At 45.8% G+C, this 22060-nt stretch overlaps 1 protein-coding gene across 1 annotated transcript in view; it reads right to left on the bottom strand.

Moving 5' to 3' along the window:
• Positions 1–22060, bottom strand: part of POGLUT2 (protein O-glucosyltransferase 2) — a 142994-nt gene that overhangs the window by 73177 nt on the left and 47757 nt on the right. The window contains exon 3 of the mRNA XM_085622099.1: positions 16861–17066. Coding sequence (XP_085478225.1) covers positions 16861–17066 — 206 coding nt within the window. The remainder of the gene's footprint in view (positions 1–16860; positions 17067–22060) is intronic.

Below are 22060 nucleotides of genomic sequence, written 5' to 3'. Positions count from 1 at the left end.
GCAAGCTGCCTATGTTTTAAGGTAGCCAATTCCTTCTGATGTTTCCACTTAAGATTGTTTTGTATGTTGACCCCTAAATAGTTAAAAGCCTGTACTTGCTCTAAGGATTGGTTGAACAATAAAAATTTATTTTTAAACAATCTGTGTGGACTGAAAGCCATGAGCTTGTTTTTTTTTTACATTAACTTCGAGGCCACGTTCCACACAGAAATTCTCAAAGATGTCTAATGTTCGCTGGAGACCGCAAGGTGTTTTAGCAATTAAAACCGTATCATCCGCGAACATTAAAATTGGGATTTTTGTGTCGGCAAGAGTAGGGGCGTCAGTGTTCGCTTTTAAAAGGCGTTCAGCTATATCATTAATGTATAGTGAAAATAAAGTTGGGGCCATTGCACAGCCTTGTCTAACCCCCCTTTGCACCGGGAAGTCCTCTGTCATCATACCCTGACCTCCCCACCTAATTCTAGCAGAGTTGTCATCGTGGAGCCTCTGTATTAAGGACAACAGTCCACGGTGAAGACCCAGATCTTTCAACGTCAACCAAAGTTTGGGACGGGGGACTAGATCAAAGGCATCCCTTAGGTCCACAAACACAGCATACAGATTCCCCTTGCCCAGAATCACAATTTTCCAATAGAGGAGAACAAAGCGGAATACCTGATCAACAGTACTTGTATGCTGTCGGAATCCCGCCTGGAATGGGGACAAGATGTTATTTGTTGCTATCCAAGAGTGAACACGATTTAAAATCAGCCTACCTATAATCTTCTGGATAGCATCAATCAGGCCAATAGGCCTATAGATCTCTGGAAGCGACCGATCCCCCTTTTTGTAGACCGGGATTATCTCAGCCGCTTTCCATGAACTAGGAATTGGTGCACCCTGCGCCAACGCATTAGCAATCAATTGGATTTATCTCCCCATTTAACCTTATCATATAGGAAGACATCCGCTGGAACCCCATCCGGGCCAGGGGCCTTTCCAGACGCCACCCCAGCGAGTGCCAATTCCACTTCAAGTCTAGTAAAATTATCTTCCAAAGTAAACACCGGGGACAACCCAACACTTCCAGTCGCTTCGGGGAGGGAGGCGTACTGTGAAGCATATATGCTTTTCAATGGCCATTTTTCATATGTTAGAATCCAGATGTGACCTTCAATACAACTATTGCATTGAGGGAAAAGATTAAAGGGTTACACATGTATGTGGTTAGTACTATAGAAAACTTTTATAAAGCATCTTCCACAAACTAATTGGTTTTAAATATGTTGAAAGCTGGCAGACAATTACGTATCAGCTAGAGAAAAGGCAGCCTAATTTCAGTTGGAACAAAAGGTCAGAAATACAGGATACATCTGACACCGCTGTGCCATACAAAATTGGATTTTAATTGAGATAAACTTTCTCTGGGGCAAAGGGTGGGATTGTACATTGCTATTTCTTCTTTTAAGGTTCCAACAAATTTTATAAAAAATAAAAATGTGATTCAATAAAGAAAGAGATCAAAAGTATGAACTTCAGCCCAACTTGCAGGTCCTAGAATAAGCGGGAGAAGGGGGTGGGGCCAGGATGGAGTGGAGTGGAAAACTGAAGTCTGCCCAGCTACAAAGGGAAAATCTGGAAAGCGCTGCAGAGGCCAGGCCACTCGAACACTTGATACAAGACAGACTTCTGTGTATAAGAGTCTCAGAACAGCCAACCGTCAAGAACACCACCAGCTTAAAGAATCTCCCAAGCCTGTTATTAGTTTACAGCATCTCCCTTCAGTCCAGTTTCTCATATATCTTCAAGAAGTTTCAGAAATTCCACAAAGATCCTCGAAGCCTCCACCTCATTGAACACACACATTCTGTTAGCAATTGGCAGGACAGATGCCTCTTTACGACTCCTTCCGGTGGTCTTGCATCCTGTCTCATTGCATTGTTCAAAGGCGCTATGATTCCCACTGCTGCCCGAAACATTTTACTTCAGTGTCATCCTCCCTTAAAGGTCACTAGAATTGTCAGTGTGTCTTTCCTTAATCATAGGGCATTTTGCTTATGTCAGTGTTGTCTTCCTGCTAAGGGAATGTTTCCAAAGCCATTGCTCATTTCAGTTTGTCCTCCATAGAGTAATCACTCAGAAGTGTAATGGTGCTGAGTGAGTGAAATACTAATAAAGTGCAGTATTCGCTAAAAGGCATCTCGACGCAAGCTACTACGATAACACTGTGACTAGGAAGGGGGAAAGGGTAAGAAATAATCTCAATAGAACTTGTCGGCTTTAAGGGCTCTTCAAAAACCCAGTACTGGTCTCACTCTTGAGAGACACATGTTCTAGCCTGTCTCCCTAACCTTCCAATAATCTAATGGAGGCAAGAACAGGCAACTGGAATGTGAAAGATTTAAATGTTTCTCTCAAGTCGTTGCAATACTATTTTCTTATTCTCCAATATTGACCATATCCTTTGAATCATTCTGTTGCTTTTTGACGTTATCAAAATGTGTCCCATAGGCCATCATTCTCTGCTCCACTGTATCTGAATTTGTCATTAAATTTCCCTATGGAAACCATTAGAGATTTTTCTCCACTAAGTAAATCAGACAGGCCTTCCTCTTCTTCTGTAGCCTGTGCAATTATAGAGGTGATATGAACTTTAACAATTACATGCACATACAATGCCAGTCACTAATTTATTAACTGACCCATGAAATCTAGGTTGCCCACCTCATTGTGTCGTTCCCATGCTGTACTATGTCTCTGATGTCACCTAAGGACTACTCAATTAATCAAAAGGGGTAAGGATACCTAATTTAAGAGGATTACTCCTTTTGAATGACCCTGCATAAGTAACCAATTTAGGGTATAAGAGGGTCCTAACCCACAAAGTTTTGAGGCATGCTTTATCATTGGACCCTTCACCCAGATTGGTAGTACATATGGGTGGGCACAACCATAATATGTCCCAAAGTGTGGTATGCATGTTCCCCGTAGGGTTGGACCGACACTATAGTAACACTTGCGTCAAGTGTCCCAGACGGTGTCTAGCACTTAACACATATACAGCCTCCCCTGCAGCCATATGTACTTCATGAGGACTCTTTAGCATTTTGCTTGGCCTAATTTGCATGCTGTTGGTGTGTTTTAGCTTCATCTAGCTGCATCTAACGGAGAATTCAATCCGCAGAGAACTTCAAATTCCCTCTAGCAGTCCAGAGTGTCCCTCTCACCACCGCCAGCCTAGCATTAAGGCATGAATATCTACTGCGACTCACCAGCTATAAGTAGCTCATGTGATCTAGCATTCTCTCCTGCCACTGTCTTGGGCACAGTCGTTTTGCACCCCAGTGAACAGGGAGGTAAGCAGGTCTAACCATGACCTTCAACACAAATGCAGGGACTATAGTATTTCTGGAAGTAGGTGAGGTTCCAAACTCAATCTTGTGAGGGCAAGGTTAAGAGACACTGCTCAAGGAGCTCAGTAGGGCATCCCCATTCCAGAACATTCAAAGTGATTTCCCTCTAAACTCTCATTTGGTTTTCTCCTCTCTGTGAGGTAACTATAATTGGCTGCCAGCTTTAACTTCTGAAAGTGTGAGGGGATTTTTCTTCAAAATCGGGCTCAACTTGTGGAAGGTAATTCTGGAAGCTGAAAATGGCAAACTTGAATGGCCTCCAGCTTAACCTCCAATGTTCAGTTACAAAAAGATTTGTGCGACTCAGGATAACACTGGTGGCAAACATGGGGAGCATGGCTAAAAAAAACATGGAAGGTTAGGTGTGTTCCGATGAGGCTCCCTTCTCACCAACACTAATCCTAAATAATCCTAGTTCCTTACTTTGCTAAACAGGAAAGGCAGAGTGTAACGGCTGGTGAGGACAGTGGCATGGATCGCACCCTAATGAGTTAAAGTGGCATAGGAGAAGTGCACCCCCATCCCGTTTGTCGTACTTAAATCTTTGTTACCGCGTAGGGAACAGGGCCCTACCCCTGTCTATCTTGGTATTAGCAAACCGCAAATGGTTAATGCGGTATGTACGAGTGCTTTATATATCGTTCTAGCTATGAATGCACTGTGTACACGTTATTCTGCTTCACTACGCGGGTTCCATTTTGGAAGCAGTGGCCATCTTGTCATTGCCCTCACATAGGCTATAATGGAGTAAATACGGGCCTCACAGTACATGGGCTTCTCCTCTGACTTCTCTGTGACCTGGGCAGCTGGCTCTGCTGCCCCAGGTCAAACTGGTCTCACGAGCTCCCCTTCCTCCGTCCACCTGTGATTAGCATCAGGGCTTGACCCATCATAAAACCCTTTCATTCTACACAATCCTCCGGCTAATCTCTTTCACACCTGCTTGTTCCTGCTTTATGACTTGTTTCCCAAAACAGGAGATGCTCATGTTTATTGGGGGGTCTATTGACATCCGATGTGGGATCTGAACCTTACTGTGTAAATCATTGTGGGCTGGCCGAACTGGAATGTGGGATGGTCATCATGACTCTGCCTTTTCGTTTGTAATGTATACTTGTAATGGCCATATCATAAACCTAGGAATGTATGCTTGAGGCAAGAAAAAGGGTATTTAAGATGAAGTCCGTTCCTATGATTTTCAGCAGTCTCCTGAGAACATACACGCTGTTGTACTTCTAGGATACCTGTAATTGGTCTGCAGCCAATAAATGAATCTTTGACTTCACCCAGAAGACTCTGTGTTTCTGTAGGTCTGGAACAGGGTGAACCCAGAAGTCATAGGGTGTGTGCCCCTGCACCGCTGGGACTAAAATACCCAGCACTTCAGTTTGGCGCCCAACTCGGGACGATTTCAGCGGTACCAGTCCAAGCCAGAGGTTCGTGAGGAGCTTCGTGTGGAAATTCCGGAGGAAGGCCGCCACTTCATCGACCCCTGCATGTCGACGTGGTCTGAAAGTCTTTTCTGCGAGGTTCTCCGCGTCCCGACGGCTACGAAGGACTGCTGCCCTGATTAATCGACCTGTTTTGGACCCTTGACGAGTTTGAGAGAGCGAAACAATCGAGAGAGTCTTCTGGTGACGTCATCGATCGGCAATATTCAGTTAAGTATAAGTGGAGCGTCTCCCATTTGTTTTTGGTATCCTTCGGGATCGTTTGATTTGGTAATTTGGTAATTTGGAGTTTGCAAACGCCAAAGCCAGAGGACTCGTGTATTCACGAGACTATCGTAATCGATAATCCTTTGACGTTTGGATCTAGACTAGTGAGCGAAGATGCCTGGTTCTGGAATATTTGGTAGATTATTCTGTTTGGGTTGTGGAAAAGATTTCCAGCTAGAGGAATCATGTCCGGTTCCTCCGGTTGGAACTCCAACTTATGAGCTCTATGTAAAACATGGTGTAGGCCCCATTGCATATAACGAAGTATGGATCCACTACACCAGGAAAGACGGTGTTTTAAAATGGCCCCAAAATGGCAGTTTCGATACCGATATTTTAGATAATTTGGAAATTAAATTGTTTAAGAAGAAAGCCCGGCCGGCGATGTTTGACTCTTTCCGCTTATGGCGAAAGGAAGCCAAACAGAAGGAAATTAAGCTAGCGAAAAAGAATAAAAGAGAGAGAGGTATGACAGTAATGCAAGCAGCTGTACAATTTAAAGACAATGAGGAGGAGCAGATGAGTGAGCAATTGCACAGGCAGCGCAAGTTAGGGATTGACAAATGTTACCCAGCTTTACCACATTCTAAGCAGAATGAGTTAGAAGAAAAGGAGAAAGATCCCCTGATGTCACATTTGTTGAGTTCGCCACCCCCTTATGCTCAAAATGCCATGGCACCTCCCCAGCTTGTGAATATGCCACCTCCAGTGAATATACTGCAAGCCTTGCCGCTACCGCCAGCTGCTGCGCAGCCAGCTCTTATCCATATAGCGCAGCCCTCTCAAGGGCCGCCAGCTGTGTTCCCGACTGCCCCCGCGCTTCCTGCGACTTTGCCTAATTCAGCAGCCGCCTCCCTTGACATTCTTCCTTGCACCACTCCAGTACCTGTTTCTACATCCTCTTTTCTTCCCTCTGTTTTTCCCCCTGTTTCTGCCTCAACTTCTCCTTCAGCGCGACAGCGCTTAGCTAATGTGGTTACTACATTAATGTCGCCTCTCTTTGAGTCATCTGGTGCGACTCCTGGTTTACAGCGTAAGCAATTGCGTAGCCAATTGCCTAACCCTGATGAGAAAAAGGTAATAGACAGCATGGCGCGTAGATGGATTGTTTTCCCTTCATTGTATGATGTGGAATCAGTGGTCAACGTTTTCCATCAGTGGGATGCCCCAAAACAGAGATATGTGTTTGAGAAAATGTGCGAAATTCTCTGTGAAGAATTGGAAGATAGTGGTAAAAATCCGAGCCCGCAGGAATTGTGTAGAGTGAGGTTTGATTTTGGAACTGTTATAATTGTGGACCGCGAAGTAGATAAAGCCGTTGCGGTTGTATTATCCTTCAGGAATGATGATTGTCAACAGTCATTGTTTGAACAAGATGTCCTTGTGGGGAAAAAGGTATAAGCGCGACAATACCCCATGAGAGAAGTTCCCCCGGTATGGAAGGAAGCAGTTGCAGCTGGTGCCGGTATCGCCGCTGTGCCAGCGCATTTCCAGCGTGTTTGGGTGCATGTTCCATGGAAGCGCTCTGAGGTGTTAGCACTTAAGCAGTCCTTACCTGATCCCCGTAAAAACCCAGCAGGTTATTATAAAGAGTTGTCACAGACGGCAGGGTCATGCGTTATGAATCTGGCCGACATAGACATGTTATTTGGTAATGTTGTTCCACAGCCTCTATGGGGATCAATTCGTAATGCAGATCACGATGCAGAACTAGGGGATACATGGGCTAACATCGTTGCTGCTGATGCTAGACAAACTGGTGGCGCGAAACCAGAACCTTTAGTAGCTGAACTGCCTGGTAGAATCATCACGTATATGAAGACAATAATGCCCGCGATGCGCGTAAATTGGGACAAGTTATCTGCATGCAAGCAGAAGAAAGATGAGACAGTGTCAGACTTCTTTACTAGGTTTGAAGAAACATTTATTGACCACAGTGGGCAGGATATGAGTACTGAGGATGGCCAACGGTTATTTGTGGATAAGTTTGTGCAGAATTTACTTCCTGACCTGTGTAAAAAGTTGAAAGATTCAGAAAGTTCTTAGGCTGTTTCTTCTTCAGCGCAAATACTGGCTACTGCACAGTATTATGAAAATAGAGATAAAGACGAGAAAGATAGAACAGAGAAGAAAACGAAGGAATTAAAGACAAAAGTCCTTTTACAGCAGGCTTACCCACCACGAGGAGGTCAGAACAATTATAGACAACCCCAAGGTGTCTATCACCAACCCCAACAGTTTCAGAACAACCAGCAAATGAATGGGTATTATCAACCACGTGTCCCTGTAGGTCCCAACCAATGTTCATACTGCAAAGAGGAAGGTCATTATAAATATAGTTGCCCTAAATTAATGCAGCGGAACGGTAATGCGTATGGCGCAAGAGGTAGGGGTGGTCAGCAAGCTCCTAGAGGCAGAGGGCGTGGAAGTGTTCCCCAGAACGCGCGTCCTCTTCCGCCCCAAAGCGCCATTAATAGCTTTGATCAGCAAGCTAACGCGACTAGTAATACGGCCCAGTATTATAATAATGATTATTATGCAGAAGACGGTGATGCAGAAAATAATGATTATTAGGACAGCCATAGACAGAGAGAGGGAGTTGTTTCAGTGCCAGTGGATCAGAGTGGACCGTATGTTGAGGTGACTACAGCAAATGTAACGGAGCCTTTTCTGCTAGACACTGGTGCTGCAAAGAGTTCAATCATGCATTCAAAACTCCCTGGCGCACCTTTGTCTGGCGATATAAATGTTTCAGTAGGTTTTTCTGGCGCCCCAGTTAGGAACCCGATTTCTAGTCCCATGTCACTTTCTGTTGGACCTTGCGAGCTGAAAGCACCCCTGATTCTGACAACAGGTTGTGGTGAGAATTTACTGGGATTAGATTTGTTGAAAAGATTGCATGCTACACTGTATTGTTCTCCTTCAGGAGTACAACTTACATTAGGCAAGAAAGTGATTTCCCCAATGTACTTGTCTAAAAACACAATGCCGCCTGAATTGTCATCCCTTCCGGATGCCCTTTGGGCTACTGGTCCCAATGATGTGGGCCTCTTGGAGATACCGCCATACGTGGTGACTTTAAAGGCTAATGTCAGACTGCCACGTATTCCCCAGTACAAGATCTCTAATGAAGGCCAGAAAGCATTGTTAGACATTGTCAGCGATTTGATTAATAAGGGTGTGATTGAGGAGACAAGAGGCAACGTTTGCAATAGTCCGATTTTACCTGTCTTAAAACGAACGGATCCTTCACAACCACCTGTTTACAGATTTGTGATCGATCTTAGAGAGGTTAATAAGATTGTTGTGCCACAGTTTGCGGTTGTCCCTGATATAACTGCCTTGTTAACGATGATTCCAGCCTCTGCTGCATGGTTTTCAGTGATTGATTTAAAGAATGCTTTCTTTAGCATCCCAATTGCAGAAGAAAGCAGAGATATTTTTGGCTTTAGTCTGGGAGGCCGAAGCTTCCGCTTCAAACGCGCTCCCCAGGGCTACTGTGAAAGTCCATCCATATACAGTCAGGCTTTGAAAGCGCAGCTTGATGCACTTGTTTTACCTAGTGGCGCTATCCTGATTCAGTACGTGGACGATTTACTAATCGCTGCGGATACTGAAAAGATTTGTAAAGAAGCCACATTGTCATTGTTGCGCCATTTATCTGCTTTCCATCACAAAGTGTCTCTCTCTAAGCTGCAATATTGTCAACAAGAAGTGACCTACTTAGGTCATCTCTTATCGAAGGAGGGAAGGAAACTGACCCCAGAAAGAATTCAAGCCATTGCACAGTTGAGTGTGCCAAGAACACAGAGAGAAGTACGTGCTTTCTTGGGTATCACTTCATACTGTAGGCATTGGATACCAAGTTTTTCCTTGCTGGCAAAACCTTTGGTAGCCTTAACATGCAAAGACACACCGAATCCTATCCCATGGTCTGAAGAGTGCCAGAAAAGTTTTGTGGAATTGCGCAATGCATTATGTTCAGCACCTGTGTTGGGCACTCCTGACTACAGCAAACCTTTTACATTGTATGTTCACGAGAAAGATGGTTGTGCGTTGTCAGTGTTAACACAGCCTTTTGGCGACAGACCGCGCCCATGCGCATATTTTTCATCAACCTTGGACCCTGTAGCGAGGGCATTGCCAAGCTGTCTGAGAGCGACAGCTGCTGCAGCGATGTCTATCCGACAATCTGCTGGTTTGGTAATGGACAATACATTGATTGTTATGGTTCCACACGCTGTAGACACATTATTAAATAGAACCAAGACACAACACTTGACTAGTGCGCGATTATCAGGTTATGAGCTCACACTGTTAGCAAATCACATACACATAAAGAGATGTAATACGCTGAATCCAGCTACGTTATTGCCAGTCCCAGCAGACTCAGATGAGATTGAGCAACATGACTGTCTGTTCAGAACAGAAGAAGAGACGAAAGGGAGAGTAGATCTAAAAGATACTCCCCTGACTGAGTGTGATGGCACTTTATGGGTGGATGGTTCGTGTTTCAAACTCCCTAATGGTGACACGACTGCTGCATATGCTATCACGACTTTACACACGGTCGTGGAAACTGCACGAGTGCCACATAATTCGGCCCAAGCAGCAGAATTAATCGCCCTCACGAGAGCATGTGTGTTATCTGAAGGAATGAGAGTAAATATATACACAGATAGCCAGTACGCCTTTGGCGTGGCTCATAATTTTGGGCGTTTGTGGAAGGAGCGTGGGTTCCTGACGTCGCATGGAGCTAAAATTCAGAATGGCAAGTTGGTGAATGATCTCCTTGAGTCACTGACCCTACCGTTGCAAGTTGCGATCATGAAATGCAGTGCGCACAGGAAAGTCACAGATGATGTTGGACGTGGGAATGCGTTTGCTGATGAGACTGCGAAAGAAACAGCACAGAATGTGAAGACTAGAATGTATGTTGCAGGCCCCGCAAGATGGGTTGACGATGTTGGGATGTGTGAGAACATAATAGAGAGCGTGAAGTCGCTTCAAGCTGAAGCCACAGAGAAAGAGTTAAGCAAGTGGAGAGAAAGTATGGGTACGTTGGATGAGAATGGTTGTTGGATTGATCTGACAGAACATAGGCGATGGTTGTTACCTGACGCATATGTGCTCCCAGTGGTTACTATGGCACATGGAATGGCACACATCAGTACGAAAGGAATTTGTAAGTTGTTGGCTCCAGTATGGCAAAATGCTGGGATTCCCAAGTGTGCAGAGAATGTGGTCAACAATTGCATGGTATGCTTGAAGTACAACCCTGGTAGGGGAACCCCAACTCCAGCTGGTCACTTTGCACCCCCATCATGTCCATTCGAAGTTTTGCAGCTGGACTTTATTCACATGGAAAGATGCAACAACCTGAAATATGTACTGGTGGTTGTTTGTGCTTTCTCAAAATGGATAGAGGCTTATCCTCTGAAAGATAACACTGCCCTATCCACAGCCAAAGCCCTTGTGAAGGAATTTTTCCCCAGGTTTGGAATGCCAAGAATGGTGTGGTGTGATAATGGAAGTGAGTTTGTGGGTAAAGTGATGAAGAATGTATGTGAAGGGCTAGGGATAAAGCAGAAGTTCCATGCTGCAAATCACCCCCAATCAGCTGGACTAGTAGAACGCTACAATGGAGCCTTAAAGCTCAAGCTGGCCAAAATCCAGGCGAGCACCGGTCTTAAATGGCCTGACGCTCTGCCTTTAGCACTCCTGTCCACCAGAATGACCATACACTCACGAGTGGGACTTAGCCCTTACGAGGTCGTTTTTGGCCGTCCGGCCAACGTATGGGGTGTACCGAGGCCTACGAAGTTTAGTGAGATTGAGCATCCAGTACTACTCGATTACCTGTATGATTTGACTGTTAAACTGCGTGTTTTGCACCAACAGGTACATGATACTCTTCCCCAAGCTTCTGAACCTCCTGGACACCCTATCAACCCTGGCTCGTGGGTCCTGGTCCGAAATTTCCAGCGTAAGAGCAACGACGAGCCTCGCTGGATCGGCCCTCACCTTGTGCTCCTGTCGACAAGGTCAGCGGTACGAGTAAAAGGGAAGAAACACTGGATCCATGGTACCCACTGCAAAGTAGTCCCCTTGCCTCTGCCATATGACCAGTGGGTCAAGGAGGGTATCGCCGACTCTGAGGCAGACACTGTACCTCGTTTTGTACCATTCAGTGACGCTCGCATAAGAGGCACAGTTTCAGACCAAGAGAGTGACAATATTCTGCAAGAAGCTGTGCCACTATCAAATCGACTGGACACCACTGAGCCTGAACTTTTGTTTCAAGACCAAACAGCACCTGGCCGTCTCCGCTATAATTTGAGACCAAGACCCATGGACAAATAAAGATTTCCTTTTTGACATTTTTTGCTCTCCCATCTGAAGGACTTTCTTGATTTTTGTTTTTCGAACCACCATCCGGGTTCTGCCGCAGGGTCGCGGTGCCAAGACTTTGGGGTACAGGCCGAAGACGTTAGGTCAACGGTTCTGGTTGGTCTAGGGCGTTTCCCTGGACTGACAGGCGTACTCCTTAGCAGAAGAAACTCATCCGCCGCGAGTGGCCCGATTAGAGGATGGAGTTTTTTAAGATGGAGAGACCGATTGAGGAAATGAACTTTAACGCAAGGATGTGTAGAATTGTAAAAAGTAAATGTTTTGTATTTTTGTGCCTTTTTACACTGTGTAGCATAATGATGTTTATCGTAGGATTTGTGTTTTTCTCCGCTCAAAAGCCCATTACACCCACTGAACAGCCTATACCTCTTTCTACCGCCTCCTCTCACTCCTTTCACCCTTTGCCTGAACACGAACAGACCAGACGATCGGACTTCGTAAATAACTCGTTTATCCAGCTCTTGCACCAGCACCAACTAGTAATGAATACGACCAATTGCTGGGTGTGTGGGTTAATGCCACATACCATTAACAAGGGTATTCCCTACCTGGTGCTGCCGTATAGTTACAATGGATCGTCATGGGCATTCCAGACCATGTTTCTCTATGCTCTAGATACGTACTCCCCTCGCCAACCGCGTTCCATTAGACCTATCCCCAATAATAAGGCTTTGATAAAAGGAGTTGCCGATATGAGTAGGGATATTGATGCATACTCATCCATTCCCAAAGAAGAGTTGAGACCTTATGTAGGATGGAACGCGACGGGGTATAGTATTAGTCTGGGTGAAAGACAGCGAAAAATCTCATCTCCAATCTGGGTCGTACCCCACATGGGTCGGTTCTGCTTACAGGGTAATGGTCAGAATCCTAGAGCTCAACTGGGAAGAAGTGACTGTACTGAAACGTACACTTTCCCGTCACAGTTTTCCCCTGCGTTTTTGGCTGCCAAGGGCACATATTTCATCTGTAATGATCGAGCATATACATGGTTGCCCCCTGATTTCTCGGGCACATGTTATATTGCAAACCTGCTACCGCCTACATTTACTGCCGCCTCTGACTATCACAAGACCAGAGTTGTGAGAGGTGTGATTAGTAAGGAGGATACTGCCGGTCAGGAAGCGGGAGACTTCTTCTTGGGTTTCCTGCCGTTTTGGGGACCTATGGTGAATAGTAGGAACCTGAGACAGCTGACACGTGTGGTTGAATCCACTGTCAATATAACGGCTGGTGCCCTTGGTAATCTGACAGCTGAGCTCCAAGCGGATCGCCTTATGACTTTACAGAACCGCATGGTTCTAGACGTTATTCTTGCAGACCGCGGTGGGGTATGTAAGGTTATCCAATCCAGTTGCTGCATTTTCATACCAGATAATGCTCCAACAGTGTATCAAGCCATCTCCAAACTCCATAAAATATCTGAATCCATACACGTGGATAAAGGAGATTGGTCACTGGTGGGGTGGTTCTGGGAATTGATATCCGCCTGGGGTTGGAAAGTTCTGATGGTCATTGGAATGATCTTAGCCATTCTTTTCCTGTTCTGTCTGTGCATACAGTGTGCTCCTGCGATATGTGGTCTCTGTGCTACCTTATGTATAAGGAAACCTGTATCGAGGGACGAGCTAAGTAATAGGATGATGATGCTACAGCAACATCTCCATGACTTCGTGAACATTGACCTAGACTCGGATTAAGATGAGTATAGTGATTGCCTATGTAAGGGCAAAAGGAGGGTCTGTCGTACTTAAATCTTTGTTACCGCGTAGGGAACAGGGCCCTACCCCTGTCTATCTTGGTATTAGCAAACCGCAAATGGTTAATGCGGTATGTACGAGTGCTTTATATATCGTTCTAGCTATGAATGCACTGTGTACACGTTATTCTGCTTCACTACGCGGGTTCCATTTTGGAAGCAGTGGCCATCTTGTCATTGCCCTCACATAGGCTATAATGGAGTAAATACGGGCCTCACAGTACATGGGCTTCTCCTCTGACTTCTCTGTGACCTGGGCAGCTGGCTCTGCTGCCCCGGGTCAAACTGGTCTCACGAGCTCCCCTTCCTCCGTCCACCTGTGATTAGCATCAGGGCTTGACCCATCATAAAACCCTTTCATTCTACACAATCCTCCGGCTAATCTCTTTCACACCTGCTTGTTCCTGCTTTATGACTTGTTTCCCAAAACAGGAGATGCTCATGTTTATTGGGGGGTCTATTGACATCCGATGTGGGATCTGAACCTTACTGTGTAAATCATTGTGGGCTGGCCGAACTGGAATGTGGGATGGTCATCACGACTCTGCCTTTTCGTTTGTAATGTATACTTGTAATGGCCATATCATAAACCTAGGAATGTATGCTTGAGGCAAGAAAAAGGGTATTTAAGATGAAGTCCGTTCCTATGATTTTCAGCAGTCTCCTGAGAACATACACGCTGTTGTACTTCTAGGATACCTGTAATTGGTCTGCAGCCAATAAATGAATCTTTGACTTCACCCAGAAGACTCTGTGTTTCTGTAGGTCTGGAACAGGGTGAACCCAGAAGTCATAGGGTGTGTGCCCCTGCACCGCTGGGACTAAAATACCCAGCACTTCACGTTGTTGCCTGTTAAGCCATGTAGGAGTGTGGCCTGGGACGTTATACTGACCCAGAATATTGGGGTCAGGTTGGGAACCCAGCAGGTCGAAGAAGTTAGAGGCAAACCAGCAGGGCGGCCACGGATATACCTGGCAAGGGGTGGGAGATGCTGGCACTAGATCCGCTGCTGACCGGACAAAGGAAGATGGTGGTGGACCTTGCCCGCAAAAGTGATGGTGTGTGAGGGGGAGGATTGGAGGACCTATATAGGCAATCAGTAGATCCGGGCAGACCTCAGAGCAGAATTTAAGTGAGGAGCAGTAGTGTGCAGGGGCCACCAAGGACATCAGGTTCCCGACAGCCCTCTCACCCTATCAGACTTACACCTTTGTGGTGGCTAATCCCATGGATCAGCTTGGCGCAACTGGCTGATCTATGAGAACCTGCAGCAGAAAGTCTGCAAGCATGCTGGTTACTGAAGTGACCGAGGATAACCAGGACACAATTACAACAGATACATGGATCAACTAGGCTGATGAAGACAGGACTGGCACATCAACATAGATAGCCTGGTAACTTCGATAGTGATAGATCTGATGTGGAACTTGAAGATGCAGTCACAATATCTGCCTCTTATAGCCTCAGGCTACTAAGATCAGTGATTTGGGTGTGAGCTGGGGTTTAATGATGTACACATTTCTTGTAAATAAGACATACTGGGAAAGGATCATGTTATGGGTTTAAGTTAATCATAGATTGAAGTTCATATTGATCAGGTATGCTGGGTGTTCTGGGTTGGTGCCTTCGGTAGCCCTCTGCTTAGATTGGGAAGATCAGGTTTCTAGGTGATGAACTGTCCCCCCACAGAGACCTAGGAGCATTCAATTACTTGTAATCTCTTCAAGTCTTGTAGGGATGTATATTCTAGTTCTCTAGTTGCTTGAGTTGGGAGGGTGTATTTAGTTTACTCTGGGTCTAGGACAGGACTGGGATGAACCTACATCTAGTTGGATGGGCGCAAAGTTCTAGTTCATTTGGATAGGAGGTGTGGTACCTGTCCTTGGCTGTAAGAGAGGCATTTGTTTGTTAGTTTGATTAACACCACCAACCAGAGGGAGCAAAGGGTGGAGCTAACATAAGGTTGATAAGATGTGAACAGACAAAGACAGTGACTTCGAAGGTCTCAATGCATATTCAAAATGATATAGGGGACAAACAAACCTGAAGCAACAAACTATAATGATAGATATGCTTCAGGAGACACATCTGATGGAGGAGGTGATTAAGTTGCACAGAGATAAGGTGTTCGTAATCTCCTAATAGAATTATTCGAAATGGGTACTGACATGGGTGTTCTTTGCGGTGACATTTTAGCCACAAGATGTCACCGTAGACCTAGAGGGGAGATATATTGATGTATGCAGCTGTCTCGATTGAAGTGATCACAGACCACAAGGCAAGGAATCTGCATATACAAAAGGAAATGTGCTAAAAGAGGTAGGAACAAGGCAACCACATGAAAAAGGAGGCAGGATAAACAAAAACAGATACAAATAACTAGGCAGAACATGAAAGTGGAACCAAGTTGCAATGGAAACCGAGATTAAAAGACCAAGATTGGAAAAATAGCAGTATGGTTACAACGTATCACAAGGAAACTCAACTGCAAGGCCAGTTGCTAGCCATTGCGTACTAGTCTCACAGCGAAGAAATAGGTTGAAGCTCAGAGGAGGAGCACAGGGGCAAAGAATAAACAAGGTGCTAGCGATCTGGAAACCGCCAATGAAAAGACAGCTGTATTGAGACGTGAGTAGGAAAAGACCAGGGGAACCAGGGAGCACAATACACAAAACAGGAAAACCTGGAGTGTGCATAGGACACTAAAGAGAAAAAAGTACAGAAGGCAGGGTCAGAATGCCTGCAAGATCTATGAGCCCAAACATGGAACAAAGACCCTCCACCAGGATATGATCTTGCCAGTGTTTGGAGACAGAAATGTCTACATGGGCCATGAAGCATCAGGCAGGTGTGCAGAAACTCAGGCTGGAACATGAAGTTGATCTGGAAATACAAAAAATTAAAGTGTGTATAGTCTTATTCAGGGATAAAGGCAGGAACCCCCACAGCCTTCTTGAGTGCACCTTAGTGGCTGGATGTTAGAATGAAAACACATGGCTACTGAAAAGGGAGAAACCAAAGTCTCATATCTTGAGGATGAAGACTGAGGCAGTGGAAAAAGTAGCTACCCAAGTGAAGGAAATGATCAATTTAAGGAATGGCTGATGGAAACCTACAAAGAAAACAGTGTATGCAATTTGTTTCAGTATTCAGAGTAGGAGACGTTTAACGGTCCAGCTTTAGTGAGGGTGCTGTGCCAGCTGTATCCTTTTGAATGATGCCCTGTAGTCCTTGACCAAGCGGTTCCATGGGCCTCTGGCTGAAGATAAATGAAAGGGCATCAAAAATCCTTCTATGGCCAAGAGAAAGTGTACCAGCAGGCAAAGCATTGAACACAAGGCTTAGAAAAATGTAATGAATAGGTGCAGCGATATTAGAGGCACAAACACTGTTCAAAAGTAAAACATATGGCTAAAACTCTTAAAGGTATTGTCCTCCATCCAAATCCAGCACAGGCAGACGATGTAAGAGAAGCATGGATATGTAACACAAAGAAGGAATGTGTTGAGCGCTTCACATTTCCAAAAACAAAGCCTTGTGACATTTGTCCCAGACACAAAGGAACACTTTGCATACCTTGTTATCCTTAACTGTGTAGTGGCACAAACTTTGTCTTTCTCCAAACCTTTCTGGGATTTCTTCTGCAATTCTATCAGGATCCACGGTCAGGAAATGTGCAAGATCATTCTGAATTTGAGAAATATTTTGAGGACACTTCATTTCCTTCAGCCATGTGTCACTGTCTTCTTGAGGACAGTTGCAGGTTTCATGGTACACAGGACCTGTGAGCAAGATGATAATTTAGTAGGTATCGAAGTCAAACAATTTGAGACAGGGTAATGTCAGTTTTGCTATTATGGTGGCTGCATGGATACCCAGTGCTACTGCAGCGAAGTCAAACGTGATATTCACAAAAACATTTTTGAAGAGTGCGTAGATTCAGTTTATATCTGAAAAGCATATTTTCAAAAGGTTTCTGATGTCTTACCTACAATTCTAACATTTGACTGAGGGAATGGAATTGAATTTTGTTACTATGGCTGGTGATCAAAGCACTCTATGGAGAGTAAATATTTGCATTGGATCAAAGAAGGAATTATCTTATTCTTGAAGCATATGCCTATGTGAGACCAAAGATCACTAGGTAGTGAAGGTCTGTGGCTTTACTCTAGTATAGTATACCATGTCCTAATTAAAATTTCCATTCTTTTTAATTTTCATTAATAATTGTGTAGGTTTTGGAGGAGACCTGGAGGTTGTAGGAATTCTGAAAATTCGATATGGAGCAGTGTGTGTCTATATTATAATTGAGAAAATGAAAGGAATCTGTAACAATCTTTTACCACAGAAAGTCACTCCTTAACATCTTAGTTTAAAATCTCTTTCTTACTGTATCTCAGTATCGATCCAAGTTTCAGCTGGTCCATGGCAATACTGGGGTTCCCGCCCCTATGGCCACTGACCTACCTTCTCAAGTGAATTTGAGAAACTGTCCTGTTTTTGATTCATAAACGCTTGAAATTTGCAGGTTGCAATAGGGATCCAATTCCATTTGTACACTCCACAAGGAAGAAAAAAAGATTTTACTATTAAAAGAGCATGCTCCGCATACTTGAAAAACATACCGAATTCTAATTAAAAAAAATGTGTTACACATTAGCAACAGGCTACGACACACAAGTACTAAAACATTTCCAAACCCAAACTGCAATCTCACCAGATTATAGACAAAGTCAGCAAAACAAGATAACACACTACACCAAGAACAGAAATATTCACTGTAATTTAACAATATATAAAAATATGAAAAAGTGCTCTTAAATCCACAGCATGTTTGAAGTACGACCTGTAGCAGTTATTTTCATTCCATGTTAATATTTTTCATTGCAATTTATTTTATTTTTGTAGTTCTTTTTGATGCAGGTTATAATGCTTTACTGTCTTGGTCTATAATCTGGTCAGGTCACTGGTTAGGTTTGGAAAGTTTTAGTACGCCTTTGTGAATTATGGCATGCACAAGGAGCAATATAGACAAACAAACTCGTTCCCGTAAGTGCAAGGGACTACCATTGCAAATTGTGTTTTTTTCTAATCAAAAATAATTTTTGCTTTTAGCCAATGTTTTTAGTTTTTTAGCTTGACTAGGGCCCGGCAGCTTGCTCCTCACAACAGAGATTTACAAAAACCATGACAAAGCAATAACTGACAAAGCCAAAAGGCCAGTAGCCAACACCAGCCCTACTGAGAATGCTTAAGTCATCATGCTGAACAGTCATTGCATCATGAAGCGTATGTGCGCATTCATGCGAACAGATCATTGCTCTCTTTATTAAGTCTCGCCTCCAAGGCGCGAGCACTGCCAGACATATGATTTACAATTCAGTGGATTTACAACCCGCTCACAGCATACAATGAGTTGTTTTCATTGTCACTATTATTTGCAATCTTTCCATTGGCTAGCTCTTACAGGCTTCACTTCCTTTCTTGATTTAGTACTTCTCTGGATCATGAACCAAGTACATGTATTCTACCTCGTTTTTTTGCAATGCACAATTTTTTTATTTTTTTATAACCGTTTCGGTAGTATTTCTGGACGTGCAATGTGCTGACGTGCCTACTTTTAACACAGGCATATGTCTTCTCATTTATGTTGATATCACCCAATCTGCTGTCTCTATTGACGCTTTAGTTACTTACACCCACAACTGTACTATTCTACTCCACTTTATGCTAATCCACACCACTACACTTCACTCGAAGCTACTCCATTCCACTCTATGCCACTCCATTCCAATTTACGCCACTCCATGCTCTCAATTCCACTCTAGTCCAGGCCAATCTACTCCACTTCACCCCATTCTATGCCACTCCACCCTACGCCACAACACCACCCTACGGCGCTCTATGCCACTTCACCCCACGGCACTCCCTTCCGCTCTGCACCACTCCACTCTAGGCCACTAACTGCGGCTCGACTGTAGGCCACTCCAGTCTATGCCACTCTATTCTACGCCAAGCTACTCCACTTCACCCACTCTATGCCACTCAACGCCACTCCATCCCACACCACTTTATGCCACCCTGCAGCACTCTACTCTACTACACTCTACTCCATGCCACTTCACTTTATGACACTGTACTCTACGACACTACACCATTCTCCTCTACTCCACTCCACCCAGTGTCACTCTCTCCCAGTTGACACCACTCACCTCTATGCCACTCTAATCTATGCCACTCCGCTGAACACCACTCAACCCTATGCCACTCCTCTCACCCTCACTAACTTTTAGCCATGCTGAACAGTAGCCACACTGCTGTACAACATGGCTATAAGACATTGGCAAAGCCAACAGCTCTCACATAGGCAAGACTTGTTGGCTTTAATGCTTGTTCTTTTATTGCTGATGCTGCACAGCCAATAGGTTGTTTGAAAGTGTAACTCTGGGTTAGGTCATCCTCTTCCTTATGTAGCGATAAAACCCTTGTGAGGGGACAGGTGTTCTTTCAACATTGACTGAAAGCTATTAAACTTGCTGATTTATGCTGCAGACTGGACATTGGTACGTGGTCGGTTGCGGTACAACTCTAGAGAGAATTCTACAGCAATACACCATCACTTTAATAAAGCAAGAGAAAATGAATACACTGAACAGCATATCATTCGTTTGAATAAAAATAAGCAGTTAACCCGTCACAGATGTTAATATATGAAGGCTAGATTTGTTCAGTGTTCAAAGTTTATGTCAAAAAAGGACTGCTTTCAAATGTAATTCGCAAAAACAATAGTTGATGGACAGAATGCAGAACAATGTCATACATTCACCCCAGTACAGAGATCTGGGCCTAAATCCATCGTTTTTTTGCTCACCGTGTGTTAGACCTGTCAGCCCTAGGGTGGTCTTTCCCTGTATTTTTGCCCTTGCCTCATTTTCCCCCCTCTTTTTCGTTGGCCTTAGGTCTCCGAGCGCCTTTTCACTGCTAATCAGTGTTAAGGTGCAGGTGCTCTCTTCCCCCAATATGGCTGCCACAGGCCCCTGCTACTGCGGAGTGGCCTTTTTAGTAGCACCCTAGTTGGCAGGAGCTGGCTGGGACCCTACAACATTGTTGCGACACCAGCCCGCCTTTTTGTCCTATAGCTAGAGTGGGGAAGCTCCTGGAACTTGCTGGAACCTTCTAGAAGAAGGGTGGGGTTTACTTTTGCAGCCTTAGAGGGTGGTCACCTGACCTAGGGATACTTAAGGAAAGGAGGGAACATTTTTAGTCAGTTGGAGCGACGCAGACCTGGGGGAACCTACGCAGGAGTTTTAGGCGGTAGGGCCTAGTCAGGGACCTATGCCACTGAAAGTGACAGGGCTTAGGTGCTGCCTTTTAAGTTGAGTGAGGGATCCTGAGCTAGCCCACTGACCTGGCCCAGCGGGAGGGGAACCCAGGGCCAACCTTCCAAACCTGACTGAGAACTCCCTTCAGTCACCAACTCAATCTACCCCCCCCCCCCCCCCCCCAAGGAACCAAACTACTAAGGGCGCCAGAACCAAGAAGCGCCAAGAGGACCTTAAAACTTACCACAGAAACTTCCCACAGAAACTTACCACAGAACTGCTGGGGGATCAACCAGGTATCTGCGCTGTGCCACTCCTGCGCTCCCTGACTTAACCTGGACTCCCTCCCCAGCTTGTTCTGCCACGGGCGTGTGGCCTGCCACCTCTCCACCTACCTGCCCCGAGCTGGGGCGTCACTGTGAGAGAAAGGGGCGCTGGGCGCTGAACGAATCGCTTCCCCCCCAGCTACAAGCCAGCCCTTAATTTCTTCCACCCCCGTCGGGGAACCCAAAAAGGAATAGCTCACCGCTGTGAGATTGTCCCCTGCCATCAACAGGGCCCGCAGAGAAGCCCGGGGCCCCGTCGCTGCCGAGGTAACGCGCCCCCCAGGGCGGAGAAGGCCGCCGAAAAGCAGCGAAGGCCTCGTTAGGCCGAAGTCATCCAGCCCGGGCCGCGCTAGGCCCTGAAGCCGGGCACTCCCATCACCTGACGGGGGCGGTCTCCCGAGTGCCGCCCAGCGGCTTCCTCATTGGTTCCCGCAAACGCGCCCCGCAGGCCGCGCTGCCATTGGCGGCTGCGGGCGCGCCCCCGCGAGGCCTGCAGAGCTCCCCGCTTTCTCCTTAAGCCCCTCGCGGCTGGCGGGAGGGGCTCCGTGGAGAGTGAGCCCCCGCCCGGCCGCGGAGCTGCCCAAGGGCCCGGTGAGACCGAAGATCGAGGTAACCCCTGGGGAGGAGGGCGGAAGGCCGGGGAGAAGCCTGAGACTCGCCCCTCCCCCGGGGATGGAACTTATTTAGGCCGGTGGGCCCCCGTCGCCCAAAAAGGAGGGGGAAAGTAAAGCAGCCTTGGGCCTCCCCTCGACCCTCGCCCGGTGAAGGGCTCCGCGAGCACCTCAGAGGAGAGGGTGACTCGAGACATAAGGAGAGCCTGGGGAACCCCTCACCCTACCGAGGCCGGTGATTTGAAACATAAAGAGAGCCTCGAGTAACGTTCTCCATGGCCCAGATAGATCGATTAAGGAGGGGACCCGTCAAGGCCCTCCTGGAACGCCCTGATCGAATGCCATGTGTCAGGCTTCAAATAAGTGCCATGTTTTGATTGGCTAGGTGCAGCGCTATGGTTAGATGCCATGTTTTGCAGCGCTAGTGATTGGCTATGTGCAGAGCTATTGATTGGCTATGTGCAGCGCTATGCTTACGTGCCATGTTTTGAAGCGCTATTGATTGGCTATGTGCCGC

This window comes from Triturus cristatus, chromosome 8 (genome assembly GCF_964204655.1).
Source record: "Triturus cristatus chromosome 8, aTriCri1.1, whole genome shotgun sequence".
In the NCBI taxonomy this organism is placed as follows: Eukaryota; Metazoa; Chordata; class Amphibia; order Caudata; family Salamandridae; genus Triturus; species Triturus cristatus.
The sequence above is the reverse complement of the archived record's forward strand: the minus strand, read 5'-3'. Positions and strand labels throughout refer to the sequence as shown.